Below are 13,893 nucleotides of genomic sequence, written 5' to 3'. Positions count from 1 at the left end.
GGTCAGACTGGTCTTGAACTCCCGACCTCAGGTGATCCGCCCGCCTTGGCCTCCAAAGTGCTTGGATTATAGGCATGAGCCACCACGCCCGGCCTAATTTTTATATTCTTTTTTTTTTTTTTTTTTGAGACGGAGTTTTGCTCTTGTTACCCAGGCTGGAGTGCAATGGTGCGATCTCGGCTCACCGCAACCTCCGCCCTTGGGTTCAGGCAATTCTGCCTCAGCCTCCTGAGTAGCTGGGATTACAGGCACACACCACCGTGCCCAGCTAATTTTTTGTAATTTTTAGTAGAGACGGGGTTTCACCATGTTTACCAGGATGGTCTCGATCTGCCAACCTCGTGATCCACCCGCCTCGGCCTCCCAAAGTGCTGGGATTACAGGCTTGAGCCACTGTGCCCGGCCTATTTTTTATATTCTTAGTAGAGACAGGTTTCACCATGTTGGCCAGGCTGGTCTTGAACTTCTGACCTCAGGTGATCCACCCGCCTCAGTCTCCCAAAGTGCTGGGATTACAGGTGTGAGCCACTGCACCCAGCCTGTCATATGTGTTTTTAATTACTTACTTTCTTTTGTAGAGACAGTGTCTCACTCTGTTTCCCAGGCTGGAGTGCAATGGTGTGATCACAGCTCACTGCAGGCTCAAATTCCTGGGCCTGCAATCCTCTTGCCTCAGCCTCCCAAGTAGCTGGGACCACAGGTGTGCACCATGATGCACTAATTTTTTAATTTTTTGTTCAACTCTTGGTTTCAAGCAATCCTCCCCTCTCAGCTTCCCAAAGTTATGGGATTAAAGGCATGAGCCACCACACCTGGCCTGTATCACTTTTTAAAAAATGTTTTATTTCTTTGTTCATTCTTACTCTCCCCTATGGCATCAGAGCTATATGTGTATCACTCATAAACAGATGTGTCTCGGCCAGGCGCGGTGGCTCAAGCCTGTAATCCCAGCACTTAGGGAGGCCGAAGCGGGTGGATGACAAGGTCAAGAGATTGAGACCATCCTGGTCAACATGGTGAAACCCTGTCTCTACTAAAAATACAAAAAATTAGGTGGGCATGGTGGTACATGCCTATAATCCCAGCTATTTAGGAGGCTGAGGCAGGAGAATTGCCTGAACCCAGGAGGTGGAGGTTGTGGTGAGCCAAGATCGCGCCATTGCACTCCAGCCTGGGAAACAAGAGCGAAAACTCCATCTCAAAAAAAAAAAGAAAAAACAAACAGATGTGTCTAAGGAAGCACTGCTCATATTTCCAATTATACCATCATTAGCAAGCATATAATAATTAGCCCCTTTTTATTTCTCTTTTATGAGTTAGACTCCTAAGCTAGGTCAATGTCTCTCAACACAGCTGCCTTTGTGTGATCATATATCCCAGATACCTTGCTGTAGAGGAACCTCTGCAGCTCTAATTCAGCAATTCCCAGCTGTCCATCTTCCTCTGTCAGGCGCCATCGTGCCTGAGCAAAATAAAACTCAGTGCGACGGACCACACTCACATCTTCTTGCTGCTTTCTCAGCTCCATCTTGTTAGCCCGCTGCAACTGGAAATCCTTAAAACACCTATAAGTGGACAGGGGCGCCAAAGCCAGTAAGGGAAACAGCACACAGGTTGGGGGTAGGGTAGTATGCTCTGGAGTGATGCAGGGGGTTCAAGATAGTGCTGCTTGGGTTTGAAAAAAAAAAAGATGCAGGAGGTAAGGTAAACTCAGAAATAAACCTATTCTGGGTTAGCCAGTCCCTAAATTTTTTTTCACTGAATTTACTGCTCCTGACATTCTAGGTCATAGAAACACAAACCCCATCTTTGAGCTCTACAGCTTCTTGATAAAGTCGTATCTTCCCACTAATAATTTCTAGAATTATATCTGCAATTGTATACTGATAAAGATATTTTTATGTTTGTTATGTCAGGTTCATTTAAAAAAAAAAGATATTTTCAATTAAGATGCATAGTATCAAGGCCACAAAATTCCTTGACATATACAGGTACAAAAAAAGGAGATCAAAAACAAACAAACAAAAAGGCCATAAAAGTGATCTTTCGGCTGGGGACGGTGGCTCATGCCTGTAATCCCAGCAGTTTGGGAGGCCGAGACGGGTGGATCACAAGGTCAGGAGATTGAGACCATCCTGGCCAACATGGTGAAACTCCGTCTCTACTAAAAATACAAAAATTGGCTGGATGTGGTGGCGCATGTCTATAGTCCCAGCTACTTGGGGGGCTGACGCAAGAGAATCATTGAACCCAGGAGACGGAGGTTGCAGTGAGCCGAGATCATGCCACTGCACTCCAGCCTGGGCAACAAGAGCAAAACTCTGTTTACAAAAAAAAAAAAAGTGATCTTTCCCAACTACCCATTTTTCTTTTCCAGGAAGAGGTATCTGAACCTATTCCTACATGAGCCTTTGATAATGCACATTAGACCTAAAGATAGTCAGAACATGGGCAAGGAAGAGAACTGCCTCTAGCTGAGGCACTGGAAAAGAGTAAGGAAAGAATACTGGGGTACCTGATGAGAATATTCAGCTCTTCACTTTCTAGCTGCAGGGTGGCCTTTTCCTGGTTTAGCTGCAACTGAAGCTTTTGGTTCAGGTCAAGCAGATTCTCATTCTTGCTATCATCCTGCAAAGACTAGGGAAGCAGGATAGAAATTGAGAGGAGATCTCCCTCATTCTAGGAGACTTCCTGGTCCTTGACTATCTATCTGCAGTGACTACCTTCATGATAGAATACATCTGCTTCTCCAGCTGTCGTATTTGGGCCACATGCTGCCGCACAGCCTCCTGCAAATGCAGTATACTGCTGCGCTGCTCCTCGGGATTGCTAGAGATTTCAAGCTGGAACCTGACCCGTTGCTTCTTCTCACTATGTTCCTAAAGGAAAGGAAAGGGAAATGAATAGGATTTCTAAATAGACAATTCTTACAGTAAAGTGAAATAGAGAAAAGAGAAAGAAATGGGGGTGATCTCTTCTAGAAAGCTAACCTTTATCTGTCACTGTTAACAGCAACAGTGGTAGGTCAATGCAGAAAATCTGGCAGTGTGGATTTCACAAGTCAGGCCCAACGGGATGCAGATAGAGGTGGAAGCAGGGAATAGTTAAATGTTTTTACAAGTGTCTAGGTGACTGGGTAGAGAAATGACTAGGAGAAAACAATCAGGCAAACAAGCCCTACAGTCTGAGAGACACTCAGGCCTTTTCTAAATAAGTAGGATTCCAACTGCCACTGCTAAGAGGATGTGTTAACCACAAGGCCCTTTTTCCGTGTGAAGTATGAGGCCAAATAAAGCACAAAGTCTGGGTGTTCCTGTGAGGCTAACCAGCATTCTACAAGGACCCATGCTCACCTTCCGCTTGGGTTCTACATGCAGCAGCAGGTTGTTGACGATGTCCAGGATCATGGCATACTGAGCTGGGTTGGTGGAAATTTCCAGCTCATGGTGGATAAGGGTGAAGGTATCCACAGCCCCTAGATAATTGTTAGCAGCTAAATAAAAGGCGCAAGTTTCTACCCAAATGTCTACTCCATCTCCTAACCCACATTTGGAACCACCCCACTAGTCAACCCCACAGAAAGGGTGAGAGGTACTCATGGGCAGAAACATGTTTATTTCAGAATCATAAGCAATGCCCGTTCATCCCAGCTCCCTGCAAGAATAGAGGTTATTTTCTAATAGCAGAATTTACAAAAAGTAGAGCAAAGTGAAATGTTAATGCCAGTGCACAATGAACTTTTAATAACTTTACTGTTGCAAAGTCCCCTCCTAAAAGCCTTTCAAGCCCTGAATACCTTCCTGCTTCTTTAGGAGATCTTCCTTTTCCTGGTTCTCAAGAACTTCAGGTGGCTTAATCTGAGTTGCTAGTTCAGGATCAATGTCATGGCTATAACTAATATAGTACATTCGGCAGCTGCAACGCGAAATGATCCGCTGGACTTGCTGAGCTTGCTGTGCCTCCGCTGGCTGGTTCCAATCTGGGAAGAGGTGGGAAAGAGATAAGAAAAAGACATTCTCAATAAAGGTAATGTGAGAGCCTCCCAGCTATGTCTCAGAAACTCCAGAAACACCGCTTTCAACCTAGCATAGCACAAAATGGTCCTAATCCAACGTACACTGACATTAAGAATAGGTAGGAAAATGAAGTCCCTTCGGGATACACATCTGATCCTAATCATTTGACACGGAGGACGGGGAGAGCTGACCTGTGGTTGTGGTAACCATGCCGCCCACTGCCTGTCCACTCTCCATCAGCTCCTGCACAGAGTCCAGACTACGCTGCCGGTGCTCCTCAATATTCTTCACCTAAAGACAGAGATGCAGGCAACTTTAGCTCCTGGGGAAACAGTGGCTTGTCCGTGGCCAACTGGGTGACAGATCTCCATGTTTTAAGTAGTTACGTATACTATCTAGAGCTCTACTGCCTAGAATAGCTTGAACCATCTCCCAGGATAGAGGACATATTTGTCTCATTCTCTTGCCCCAGTATACCCAAATTCTCCAACCCAATTGAGTTACATGCACACTTTGCCAGGCCCACAGGACTCAAGACAGAAAAACAATGAGTGAGGTTCAAATCTAATCATGTTATGGGCAAAATATCTCGTTAAAAAAAAAAAGTCTTTCCCACCCATTTTGGTATTTGTTCCATTTGTGTTCTTGCTGTTTTCTATCTTCAGATAGATAACCTCTTTGACAATGTTGCCATGGGAAAAGGGGACTGAATTATTTTGATTCACTCTGCCAAGCTGAAGCAGAATGAATAACAGAATGAGTGCGATGGGAAGACCACAGCAGATGGTGGATCTGTCAAGTCTCAAAAAAATATAGGAAAGGCCAGATCAAAGTCCCTCATACCTAAGCCAACGACGTTCCACTCTAATGCTAGTATCACAGCCTGAGGGGGGAAAAAAAAAAAAAAAAAAAAGAGTTCACCTGCAAAAGAAGGCATGCCTAAAAGCAGCACAGATGCAGAAAGTGCCAGAAAGATCCTGATAGCTCAACCATTCTACTTCTGCATGGGTAGTTAACACCTGTGCTTACCTCCTAAGACTACTGGTAAAGGGCACTGCTTGCCTGAATGAACCACAGCTCTTATATATCAGCATGACTTCTCATATTACCAACAACCGGTCCCTTACTCATCTTGACATCTGATCTAAATGCTCATTACCTCTTACTACATTTGAGGTTGCCTAAATTAAGCCCTAAGGTCCTTGATATAAGAAGCATCAGCCAGGGAGGTGAAAGGAAGGATCAGTTTTACCTCCCACAAAGAGAAACTGTAAATGGATTTATCATTTTGGTCCTTAACAGATGCAGCTAGATCCTGTAACTCATTTAGGGGTGTACCATGCCCTGTGCAATGTGGGCACTTAACAGCTGTTAAGTAATAACAACATACAATAGTGACTAGGCATATCTCATAACCATTAGACTCTCCAATAATTCTGATGATATTGCATCTTAGAAGTTAAAGCATAAACTATATCCTGGTTCAGTTTTACCGAAAAGCTGAAAAGAAAATTCACAATCTGGCAAAGCAAAGACAGACTTCTTCCCTAGTTTTTGCCAACTACTCACAATCTCACCATCTAAAAAAACATTATCTTGGCCGGGTGCAGTGGTTCACACCTGTAATCCCAGCACTTTGGGAGGCCAAGGTAGGGGCGGGGAATCACCTAAGGTCAGGAGTTTGGGACCAGCCTGACCAACAAGGTGAAACCCCATTTTTACTAAAAATATAAAAATTAGCCAGGCGTGGTGGCTCACCTGTAATCCCAACTCCTCAGGAGGCTGAGGCTACAGAACCGCTTGAACCTGGGAGGCGGAAGTTCCAGTGAGCTGAGATCGAACCATTGCACTCCAGCGTGGGCAACAGAGCGAGACTCTGTCTCAAAAAAAAAAAAAACAACATTATCGGCCGGGTGCAGTGGCTCATGTCTATAATCCCAGCACTTTGGGAGGCCAGGATGGGTGGATCACGAGGTAAAGAGATCAAGAACATCCTGGTCAACATGGTGAAACCCCATCTCTACTAAAAATACAAAAATTAGCCGGGCGTGGTGGTGCGAGCCTGTAGTCCCAGCTACTGGGGAGGCTGAGGCAGGAGAATTGCTTGAACCCAGGAGGCGGAGGTTGCGGTGAGCCGAGATCACGCCACTGCACTCCAGCCTGGGTAAAGAGAGCAAAACTCCATCTCATAAAAAAAAAAAAAAAAAAATATTATCTTGCCACACACTTAGACTTCCCTAGATGTACTGCCTTAAAAAAAAATGACTACTTTCCACCTGAATAAAGCTTTGTATTTTCAAAGCACCTTATCATGTGATCCTTTCAACAATCTTGTGAGGGTGAAGTATCAATTCCATTTCACAATTAAAGGTGATTTGTACAAGAGCTCATGGCTACTATAATGGGAAAGCTATCATCAGAACTCACATAACCTGACTCCTAGACATCTTTCATTCAACGTCAATGCCTTGCTGAAATAACCAATCAGTCATTTTCATAAGAAAGGACGGAGAAAGGGCAGATAGTAAGCTTATCAAAAATTCTCAGACTCACTGCCTGTTTTCTTGGCTGACGGCTATATCAATGTGAACATTAATAGGGATCAGCAATCTTCAAGAGTTAAAAAGCTCCAGTCCATTTTATATTAGTTGTGGGAAACAAGTTTCTCTTGCAATGAAATAGAACATCATGAGAGAAAAAAAAAAATATTTATATGCTTCCAGACCAGAGACTGTCCACATTCAAGGTGTTATCAGCTTCATTATTCTGCTAAGTTAGTAACAGAATCTTCCAGCTATTAGAAAGTCTATGGAAAGGTAGGAATATAATGTGCCTTCACAAACGCACTGACTAACCTCTAACCAGAGCTGTCGGCCATCCTGCTCTGTGGGGCTGCTTTCAGTGGTGGCAAAGTACTGCATGCCATCCAAGAGGCAAGTCCAGGATGTCTTTTGCTTCAATGTATCACCATACCAAGCTGGATGATGCTGGCACTGCAGCAGTTGGGCTTTGGCAGCTGACACAATGACACAGCCTTCTGTCTCCGCTCCACGAAGAACCATCTATGCCAGAGATAGAAGCAGAGTTAAGCTACCAAAGAAGGTGAGAAGTTTAGTGAGCACACTGTACCAACCACTGCAGCTAGGTCTAATTCTGGCTTACTGAGTAAATTTTTACTGGCTTTTAAACACAGAAGTGATTATCTATGACACCTATGAGAAGGAAAAGACTTTTGGAGCTCTATTCACCCATTCATATTTAGAGGAGGGGGAAGGTGAACAATATGATCATAATCTAGTCTGGTGTTGGGGTGACTTGTAAAGAGAAGGTACCTGACAGTTGACCAGCTCAATAAGGCAGTTTCGGTTGTATATGTCATCCGTCTGGCAGGCAGCAATGCCACACAACTGGTCACTCATGCCTGACTCCTCTTCTGTGAACACTACAAACCTATCTGTCTCTTCAATTAGCTTCTGCAACATGTAAGCACCTGGCAGAAAAATAGGAAGCAGGGAAAGGTTGCAGTCTCAAAGGGAAAGACTTTTCCCTTTCCAGAGCCAAACTGATCTTCCTTCAATTTATCTGGCTAGGTAAGGGCTTAGAATACTTCCTCTCGAACCTAGAACTCTAGCCTAGCCCACCCCTTGACCCATGAAGGCAAAACAAGGGTTATTTCATTTTCCCTTCAATTTTAATAAAAGTAGCAGATTTCCAACAGAAATTTAGAAATGCTAGGTAAGATAACATTTTTTTCTCTTAAGTATAACCACCTCTAGATTACTCTATAATCTCCCCCACAACCTTATTTTATTCTTTTTATTTTTCATTTCATATTATTTTATATGCTATTTGACTCTTTTTCACTTGAAACCACTCTCTTGCCAGCAATGTCATCATGTTCTCCTAACTCTGCTGCTTTCTCTGATTGTCTCCAGGCCCTCTTCCTTCTCCCAGGTCTAAACTCCTCAGATCCATCCTTGGCATGTTCCCTTCTCTTTCCTACACTTTCTCTTAATGGGTTTGTCTAATAGTGTATATGGTTAAGAGCAGTTTCCAGAATCAGACTAGTCTGCCTGTGTTATGACCTTGGGCAGATTGCTTCTTTGCTTCTCAGTTTCCTTGTCTGTAAAATAACAGTAACTACCTCATAAGATTGCTATGAAAGTTTAATGGGGCAGGGCACTGTGGCTAACGACTGTAATCCTAGCACTTTGGGAGGCTGAAGTGGGCAGATCATGAAGTCAGGAGATTGAGACCATCCTGGCCAACATGGTGAAACCTCATCTCTACTAAAAATACAAAAATTAGCCAGGTGTTGTGGCGCGTGCCTGTAATCCCAGCTACTTGGGAGGCTAGGGCAGGTGAATTGTTGGAACCCGGGAGGCAGAAGTTGCAGTGAGCGGAGATTGTGCGATTACACTCCAGCCTGGTGACAGAGCAAGACTCCGTCTCAAAAAAAAAAAAAAAAAAAAAAAAAGTGAGTTCAAAGGAATAATACATAAAAACATCTTGCAGAGTACCTACCACACAGTAAGCAACTATTACAATATCCTTGGCATTAACTCTTAGCTCTATGCTGAAATTCCTAAATATCTATCTTTAGCCCTAAGCTTTCAGACCCTCATTTCCAGCTGTTTGTTAGACATTATATAGATGTCCTACTAGTAACACAAATTCAGCATGTCCAAATCTGAATTCAACTACCCTACACCTCCCCAAACCTGTTTAGTCGCTGGCTCTATTTCTGATATTACAGTCTTAGTCGTTATAATTTTCTCCCTGTAACTCCTCCTTCCAACCAGTGGCCAATTCTCCCATATGCACAATAATGTTTATATCCATCTTATCTCCATTCCCACTGCCTCTACCTAGTTCCAGCCCTCAATACCTCTTTTTATTTACTTATTTATTTGAGATGGAGTTTTGCTCTTGTTGCCCAGGCTGGAGTGCAATGGTGCAATCTCAGCTCACTGCAACCTCCGTCTCCTGGGTTCCAGCGATTCTCCTGCCTGAGCCTCCAGAGTAGCTAGGAGTACAGGCACGCATCACCATGCCCAGCTAATTCTGTATTTTTTAAGTAGAGACGGGGTTTCTCCATGTTGGTCAGGCTCGTCTCAAACTCCTGACCTCAGGTGATCCGCCCACCTCAGCCTCCCAAAATCCTGGGATTACAGGCATGAGCCACTGCCATACCCAGCCAGTGATGTCTTTTTGTATGCTGAGTTGACTGGTTGCTGGAGGCCCCTAAGTAGCTTCAGGATGGGGGCTGTCACTGGAAAGACCCAAGCAGGATTAGAGGATTATAACTTTCAGCCCCACCCTGCCACTTCCTGGGAAGAGAGGGGCTGAAGGTTAAGTTAATCACCAATGGCCAATGGTTTAATCAATCATGCCTATATAATGAAGTTTTCAGCCGGGCGCGGTGGCTCACGCCTATAATCCCAGCACTTTGGGAGGCCCAGGCGGGTGGATCACGAGGTCAAGAGATCGAGACCATCCTGGTCAACAAGGTGAAACCCCGTCTCTACTAAAAATACAAAAATTAGCTGGGCATGGTGGTGCGCGCCTGTAGTCCCAGCTAATCGGGAGACTGAGATAGAATTGCTTGAACCCAGGAGGCAGAGGTTGCAGTGAGCCAAGATCGTGCCATTACACACCAGTCTGGGTAACAACAGCGAAACTCCATCTCAAAAAAAAAATAAATAAATAAAAATGAAGTTTTCATACAGACCCAGAAAGACAGGGTTTGGAGAGCTTCTGGATAGCTGAACACGTGGAAGTCGCTGGGGGGTAGTAGCATGCCTGCCTGGAAAGAGGACAGAAGCTTCCCGCCACTACTCATACCTTGCACTATGCATCTCTGCATCTGTATCCTTTGTAATACCCTTTATAATAAAGCAGTAAAATGCTTCCTTCAGTTCTGTGAGTAATCAAACTCAAGGAGGGCACTGTGGGAACCCGTTTATAGCCAGTTGGTGAGAAGCACAGTAAAGCAACCTGGAGCCTGTGACTGGCTTATGAGAAAGGGGCCGGCTTAGAGACTAAGTGGTCAACCTTTGGGATCTGATGCTGTCTCCAGGTAGATAGTGTCAGAATTGAACTAAATTGGAGGACACCCAATAGGTGTCTGCTGCAGAATTAATTGCTTGCTTATTGGTCAGGAAAAATTCCCACGTTTGGTCACAGAAGTCTTCTTCATTTGTTTTCGAGTGAGAGAACAGAAAAAAACACTTTTGAGTTTGGGCTTTTTTAAACTCGACTCTTCTTTGAACACACTGAGCTTTCCAATGCCACTCCTACTCAGGCTATTCCCTCTGCCCTGATTGCCCTTCTACCCCATTTATACATGTCCAAATCATATTAAGCTTTCAAGGCCCAGCTCAAAAGCTACTTCCTCAACAAACCCTTCCTGGATGGTATTCCTGCTTCACTCCTGTCAGCAACAACTCCCATATTCTTTTTTTTTTTTGAGATGCAATCCCGCCCCATCACCCAGGCTGGAGTGCAGTGGCACAATCTCAGCTCACTGCAACCTCTGCCTCCTGAGTTCAAGCGATTCTCGTGCCTTAGCCTCTCGAATAGCTGGAATATGCCTGGCTAATTTTTTTTGTATTTTTTTTAGTAGAGATGGGGTTTCGTCATGTTGGCCAGGATGGTCTTGAACTCTTGACCTCAAGTGACACACCTGCCTCGGCCTCCCACAGTGCTGGGATTACAGAAGGGAGCCACTATGCCCGGCCAACTTCCATATTCTCTTATGTCTCTTTTGTGGCATCTATCACTTTGCTTCTTTCCCTTACTGATCTTGTTTTGGCTCCGTCACTCCATTCTGGCCATAGGACCACACCATTTAATGCCCCTACATCACTGTTAATTAATATATAAGACTTAAGTGACCTAAGAAGGAAAAATATGTTTCACTTCTGCACATAGATGGAACAAGCCATGATTCAGTCCTTTTCAAACTCCTGTCCAAGCTCATATCCACATTCTACAACTAAACCTATTAAGTCTCATCTCCCTGAGCTTACCTCCTGATGACCCCTTATCAGGCCGTCCACTGAAGCTGGGAGTGTTAACACGAGGTGGGGTTGAGGCACTAGTTGGGACACCCCGCTTTGGCTTTTTGGCTGGCATCTGTGGATCAATCTTTAACCCCTTCAGGGCCTCAGTAGAAAGATTACGTTTGAGTACTGCTGCCTTTTTGTAGCCATCATATAACCCAAAGGCAATGTCTCGATTGGTGGTTGTCCAGGAAATTCGTAAATCTACCAAGTGTAGCTGATGTGTATGAAAGGTAGGATCCCCATCACGAGTAGAAAGCTCCTAAGAAACAGGAAAAGGACTTCAGGTAAGCATGGAAATTGCCCCCAATGCTATTGTTCCACAAAGACAATGATAAAAGAAAAGTTTGTTGAATAAGAAACCTGTTAGGCACAGGGGCTCATGCCCATAATCCCAGCACTTTGTGAGGACGAGACAGGTAAGTCACCAGGTCAGGAGTTTGAAACCAGCCTGGCCAAGACAGGGAAAACCCATCTCTACTAAAAATACAAAAAACTAGCTGGGTGTGGTGGTAGGCGCCTATAATCCCAGCTACTCAGGAGGCTGAGGCAAGAGAATTGCTTGAACCCGGGAGGTGAAGGTTACAGTGATCACACCATTGCACTCCAGCCCAGGCAACAGTGAGAGACTTAGTCTCACAAAAAAAAAAACCTGTTGTGGGGAGACAGACCCTGGAGAAGGAAAAACTAAGTGGTCTTGGCTTGTTTGTTATATTACATTAAAACTATACCGACTGTATTTTATTCATTATTAAAAAAATTTTTTGGAGTTCCTCTAAAATATTTTTTTTAGAAATGCAGTCTAGGCCAGGCACGGTGGTTTACACCTGTAATCCTAGCACTTTGGGAGGCCGAGGCAGGCGGATCACAAGGTCAAGAGATCTAGACCATACTGGCCAACATGGTGAAACCCTGTCTCTATAAAAATACAAAAATTAGCTGGGCATGGTGGCACACGCTTGTAGTCCCAGCTACTCGGGAAGCTGAGGCAGGAGAACTGCTTGAACCCAGGAGGCAGAGGTTGCAGTGAGCCAAGATTGCACCACTGCACTCCAGCCTGGCGCCTGAGCGAGACTCTGTCTCAAAAGAAAGCAATGCAATGGAGTCTAAGTCTATTTTGCCTAGAATGGTCTTGAACTCCTGGCTTCAAGCAATCTTCCTGCCTCAGTCTCCTAAGTAGCTAGGACTACAGGCAAAATCCACTGTGCCTGGCACCACTGTATTTTATTTTTAAAATATTTTTATTTATTTACGATCTGCCCACCTCAGCCTCCCAAAGTGCTGGGATTACTGGTGTGAGCCACTGTGCCCAGCTGATTCTCACTCCATCACCCATGCTGGAGTGCAGTGGCATGATCTTGGCTAAATGCAACTTCCACCTCCCAGGTTCAAGAGATTCTCATGCTTCAGCCTCCAAGTACCTAGCATTACAGTTGTGTGCCACCACACCTGGCAATTTTTTATTTTATTTTATTTTTGAGACGGAGTTTCACTGTTGTTACTCAGACTGGAGTGCAATGGCATGATCTCGGCTCACCGCAACCTCCGCCTCCTGGGTTCAAGCAGTTCTCCTGCCTCAGCCTCCCGAGTAGCTGGGATTACAGGCATGCGCCACCATGCCCAGCTAATTTTTTGTATCTTTTTTAGTAGAGACGGGGTTTCACCATGTTGACCAGGATGGTCTCGATCTCTTGACCTCGTGATCCACTTGACTCGGCCTCCCAAAGTGCTGGGATTACAGGCGTGAGCCACTGCGCCCAGCCAATTTTTTATTTTTTTTTTATCTTTTTTGAGACAGAGTCTCACTCTGTCACCCAGGCTGGAGTGTACTGGTGCAATCTTGGCTGGCTTCAACCTCCACTTCCTGGGTTCAAGCAATTCTCCTGCCTCAGCTTCCTAAGTAGCTGGGATTACAGGCACCTACCACCATGCCCAGTGAATTTTTGTATTTTTTTAGTAGAGATGGGGTTTCACCGTATTGGCCAGGCTGGTCTGGAACTCCTGACCTCAAACGATCCACCCACCTTGGCATCTCAAAGTGCTGGGATTACAAGTGAGAGCCACTACACCTGGCCTAATTTTTGTATTTTTAGTAGAGACAGGGTTTCACCATGTTGGCCAGTCTGGTCTCAAACTCCTGATCTTTAATGATCCACATGCCTCAGCCTCCCAAAGTGCTAAGAGTAAAGGCGTGAGCCACTGCACCCAGCCCCAATGGTGCAATCCTGGCTCGATACAACCTCTGCCTCCTGGGCTCACGCCATCCTCCCATCTCAGCCTCCTGAGTAGCTGGGACTAAAGGTAAAGGTGCATACCACCATGCCTGGCTAATTTTTTTGTGCTTTTTTGTAGAGACAGGGTTTCACCATGTTGCCCAGGCTGCTCTGGAACTCTTGAGCTCAAGGGATCCACCTACTTTGGCCTCCAAGAGTGCTGGGATTATAGGCATGAGCCATCATACCTTGCCTATTTATTTTTGAGATGGGATCTTACTGTCAACCAGGCTGGATCGCAGTGGCATGATCACAGCTCACTGCAGCCTTAACTTCCCAGACTCCAGCAAACCTCTCACCTCAGGCTTCTGAGCAGTCTGGACCACAGGCACATGCCACCACACCCAGATACTTTTTTAGATTTTTGTTAGAGACAGGGTTTCCTCATGTTGCCCAGGCTGGTCTCAAATAGCTGAGCTCAAGCAATGCACCTGCTTCAGCCTCCCAAAGGGCTGGGATTACAGGTGTGAGCCACTGAGCCTAGCCCTGACCGTATTTTATTTGTTTTGTTTTTGTTTTTTGGAGACAGCATCTTGCTCT

The 13,893-nt window shown here is 45.0% G+C and overlaps 1 protein-coding gene across 4 annotated transcripts in view; it reads right to left on the bottom strand.

Annotated features, from left to right (window-relative positions):
* The window catches only part of BLTP2 (bridge-like lipid transfer protein family member 2), a 33,174-nt gene that overhangs the window by 3,977 nt on the left and 15,304 nt on the right, over positions 1–13,893 (bottom strand). For all 4 annotated transcript variants that reach the window (XM_078373964.1, XM_054256171.2, XM_054256169.2 and 1 more), the window contains exons 24-32: positions 11,048–11,342; positions 7,349–7,506; positions 6,872–7,078; positions 4,208–4,307; positions 3,797–3,979; positions 3,354–3,475; positions 2,724–2,879; positions 2,516–2,637; positions 1,385–1,565 (exon numbers count right to left, since the gene is read on the bottom strand). In XM_078373964.1, the coding sequence (XP_078230090.1) occupies positions 1,385–1,565; positions 2,516–2,637; positions 2,724–2,879; positions 3,354–3,475; positions 3,797–3,979; positions 4,208–4,307; positions 6,872–7,078; positions 7,349–7,506; positions 11,048–11,342 (1,524 nt within the window). The remainder of the gene's footprint in view (positions 1–1,384; positions 1,566–2,515; positions 2,638–2,723; positions 2,880–3,353; positions 3,476–3,796; positions 3,980–4,207; positions 4,308–6,871; positions 7,079–7,348; positions 7,507–11,047; positions 11,343–13,893) is intronic.

The sequence above is a fragment of the Callithrix jacchus genome, chromosome 5, assembly GCF_049354715.1.
Source record: "Callithrix jacchus isolate 240 chromosome 5, calJac240_pri, whole genome shotgun sequence".
Classification (NCBI taxonomy): Eukaryota; Metazoa; Chordata; class Mammalia; order Primates; family Cebidae; genus Callithrix; species Callithrix jacchus.
This window is presented reverse-complemented; position numbering and strand designations above follow the sequence as displayed.